At 35.7% G+C, this 3,955-nt stretch overlaps 1 protein-coding gene across 1 annotated transcript; it reads left to right on the top strand.

Moving 5' to 3' along the window:
• The first annotated feature begins 1,718 nt into the window (after positions 1-1,718).
• Positions 1,719-3,782, top strand: LOC100180424 (alpha-(1,3)-fucosyltransferase 6-like). The gene is made up of 4 exons (XM_002120763.3): positions 1,719-1,867; positions 2,166-2,345; positions 2,652-2,883; positions 2,981-3,782. The coding sequence occupies exons 1-4, from the start codon at positions 1,728-1,730 to the stop codon at positions 3,554-3,556; spliced, it is 1,128 nt and encodes a 375-aa protein (XP_002120799.2). The 5' UTR covers positions 1,719-1,727; the 3' UTR covers positions 3,557-3,782.
• Positions 3,783-3,955: the final 173 nt, after the last annotated feature.

A 3,955-nucleotide genomic window follows, 5' to 3' on the forward strand; every position in this document is an offset into this window, starting at 1 on the left:
CGTGTGCCTAAAAATGTCAGAACGTAGCATAGTAGGCTACACCCCAATATAGTGGCCAGTCTGCCCATACACAAAAAGGAGGGTGGGGGGAGATGGGACACTTTGTCAGACAAGACTTTTTTTTAATTTTCTTTTTACGGAACCCCATTTAATGATAATGAGGAAAATAAGGTCACAGAATTATTGGGCAGTATTATCACGACTTTATAAAATGCCCGTTAAAGCTGATTACTGTTTTTAAATATTAAAAAAGGGGAAAAATAGAAACAGTATACCTTGAACGGGTAAAAAAATGCGAAATAGTAAGGTGCTATTTTTTAATGCTCGCTAAATCATAGTAAAGCCGATGATTTTTTTTAGTTTGCGTGTGCGAACGATTAAACTAGTTTCATAGCTTCATAAAACAACCTTGAATATTTCGTACAGTTTGATTTTGTTTCATAAAACTAGTTTTCGTTTTTTAAATAATAAAACACTGAGATATAAGCATGAAGAAAATAGGCAGGGGTCAATATGAATTTAATTTGTAATAACAACAACAAACAAATACGTTATATATATGAAGTTTACATGGCAAAGAAACTAGCACAGCCTGTTAAATTCGGTAGGTTAACTACAAGTTGCAGAATACTGCTAAATTTAGAGTCCCATCTTCCCCCACATTGTAGTTTTGTATGTTTTCATTGCCAAACTTTGAAAGGTTTGCTTCTAATTTAGTAATTTATACTTCAGGGTTATTCAACTATAACTAATTGTCCATTAATGTTCGAATATTACCCATTGTCGTTCAAACAATACCAATTGTTATGAAATAATATAATGTATAGGTAACATGTTAAAAACTATAGCAGTAAGGCAAGAAAAAGAATGTTTATACTTAATTTTCAAAGCGTACAGTATTATTTCGTGTTATTTACGTATATTCCTATTTATAAATACACTTATTAATCAAAATTAACAATGATTTTAAACTGTCCCATCTTATCCTGTGTGTTTTTAAATTTGTAAAATTTCACCTGCTGTGCGGATCGCTAAATAACTCCGCGTGTGTTTTAATATATTTTATTAAATTGTTGTCAATTAATAAAGGAATGATAGTACTAATTCGTGGTATTACTCAAAAACCGTCATCTATTTTGATTTTGGAAATATTTGGCAATTTGTGCTTAAGCGTCTCATCTTGCCCCAGTGTACTATACATATTACGTTACGAAACTTTCTACTCAATGGGTTATATTGTGGCCAGCCTTTTGTGTTTTTTGTAACGGTAGCCAAACCGTTTTAGGTCCACCAACAGTGGACTATGTTATGGTGACTGTTGAATGAAAGGTTCTAACTTCAAATGTTGAGCTGAAGTTAAACAGAAGTACAAAGTACTTTGTTACATAATATCGGTTTATCTTTATCGGCATTTGATGTATATATGTTAAATAAATTTAGGTTAATTTATAAGATAGAGCGGGGGCTATGGGGTGTTCAGTTTTAGTTAATTCCCCTCGTTTTCTTTGTTTTTATTAATTTGATCCTCGTTATCTTATCATGAATTGTCATTTATCTCTTGCAATACAATATCAATATATTAATTAAAACATCAAGAGAAGGAAAGTTAGCAAGCAAAAGGAAAGTTGAAAAAACACAAGGGAATTCTTTAAACAAAGGGTGGCCGCCTAACCTTCGAAAAGCCAGTAAATATTTTTATGTTGTTTATCTACAGACTTGCTTACGCGATGAGATCTTACAGTATTTCTAGAATACGGTATATGAATTGTATTTTTGTGTGGATTACTTTGTCGGTTTTCTGTTGTACGTTTATCTTGATGATTACGTCACAGACTGATCCGTTTGTTGGACACGATCAGCCAAAGTCGTAAGTGTACGTTATATATATATAGTAGGGTGGGGTGAAAATGGGATACATTTAGCACATAATTCCCAAACATTTTTTAATTTTTGTGTTTTAAACAATTAACAACAGTTTATGGGAGTCGTGGGGATACTGTTTTGTAATTCTTTGTTTACCACCAAATGAGACGGAAAAATAAAATGGAAAGGGGTCTCCCAACCCTGCTATATTTTTGTAAATATTCTTTGTTTACCACCAAATAGGACAAGAAAAGAGTGAAAGCATGAACCATCTTACCCACCTTACAAAATTGTATCCATAGGAAAACAGTAATCTTGTCATGGCGTCGACCATGGGGGTATGCGTGGAAGGGCCATGCCGAGGGACATACGGTTGGGGAATGTGTTCTAACTTATGACAGGAGTCGAATCGAGGAAGCAGCTGCCGTTATATTTCATTACACGGCGCTAGATGAGGAAACATTGCCCTGGAAGCATTTCAGGTATAAGGGTGTGCGATGCAGGCTGGATTATTTAAATACGTATTTTAGGAATATTTGATTAAAAAAAACAATGATTACCCACAGAGTTACATGCGATGTAACTCGTATAGGGGTAATATCTTTAGTAGGCAATTGGTCATGTTCGTCATTACCGCACATAATAACTAACTACCCTGGCCTCGAAAACTCAAAAAATCAAGTAATGCAACAACGATACAGTTTATATTCTATTCCACGTTGATATATGAATGGTTGCTACGGCAAACAGCAACTACTCTGACAAACGTCAACAACTATTTTTTTCAGAAAACCAAGTCAATACTACGTATTCTGGGCAATGGACAACCCCGCCTACATGCGAAACAACGAAAACTTTCATCCGAACCATTTCGATCGTGCGTTCATAAACTGGACTATGACGTACAGACTTATGTCGGACGTTTTTTATCCTTTCCTCAACATGGAGATGGCAAAGAATATTTTCTCAAGGGGGAGCGATTTTGTGGAAGAAAATTTAAAACGAAAACACAAACTAGCAGTAAGTATTCGGTGTGAGTTTTTTTTGTATGGCCAACTAATTGGACAGTACACGCACTTGGCATGGAGTATGAGGCTAAATAACTAATATATTCTAGCTTTGGGTGGTGAACGATTGCGAATTACTCCGAGGTTCCAAGTTACGAATGGAATACGCCAATGCTCTTGTGGAAGCTGGCCTGCCATTAGATAGATACGGTTGGTGTTTCAGTAACAAGCAAGCTTATAAGAAACTAAGCGATGAAATCTTGCTGTCGTACAAGTTCTATCTCGCATTTGAAGAGACACAGAACTGCATTGACTACTTGACTGACGAGTTTTGGGAAAAAGGCGTTCTGATGGGCCGAGTCCCAGTTGTTTGGGGGCCTACAAAAATGACAGTGGCCAGGCTCGCTCCACCTGGGTCTTATATCCACACAGACAACTTTGAAAGCCCGGCCAAGTTGGTTGAATATCTTTTATACCTTGATCAGAACGATGAAGCTTATTTAAAATATTTTGACTGGTATATAAACCCGAACTCTGAAACAATAAGAATTCAAGGTCTTTATAAAATAACAGGGGAACACTTGTTATGTCATAAACTGCTTAATAATCCAAAAAGTAACGTCAAAGTTGATATTTCTGGGTTTCATTACGGCCAAGATTGGGGGACTTGTATTGAGAATGTGTAGTAGTTTTGACATTTATTTTCTATATAAGCGTGTCCCTAGGACGAGGCACGCTATGGACTTAGTAGCAGCTTCAATCTTTGGACCCATATCCTACGGTTAATTGTTCACCATTGGTGCTTGCTATAATAAGTACCGTGGTTATGTGCTTAATAAATAAAAAGGTTATGGTAATATAGTAGGGTGGGGGAAGATAGGCCACATTTCCATTCTATTTTCTCGTCACATTTGGTAGTATACAAAGAAAATTCAAATAAATATAAAACCGTATTCTCATGACTCCCATAGAGCATAGACCGTTGTTAGTTGTTTAAAACACAATCAGAATATTTAAATATTTTGTAAAGATGTCCCATTTCCCCCCACTCAACTATATTAAACTTAATACTGGCCTGCTACAAA

Source organism: Ciona intestinalis, chromosome 3 (assembly GCF_000224145.3).
Source record: "Ciona intestinalis chromosome 3, KH, whole genome shotgun sequence".
Classification (NCBI taxonomy): domain Eukaryota; kingdom Metazoa; phylum Chordata; class Ascidiacea; order Phlebobranchia; family Cionidae; genus Ciona; species Ciona intestinalis.

Coding starts and splice junctions, on each gene's coding strand:
- LOC100180424 (XM_002120763.3), top strand. CDS start 1,728: ATGAGATCTTACAGTATTTCTAGAATACGGTATATGAATTGTATTTTT. Junction 1,868..2,165: donor GGACACGATCAGCCAAAGTC/GTAAGTGTACGT, acceptor TTGTATCCATAG/GAAAACAGTAATCTTGTCAT. Junction 2,346..2,651: donor TTGCCCTGGAAGCATTTCAG/GTATAAGGGTGT, acceptor TATTTTTTTCAG/AAAACCAAGTCAATACTACG.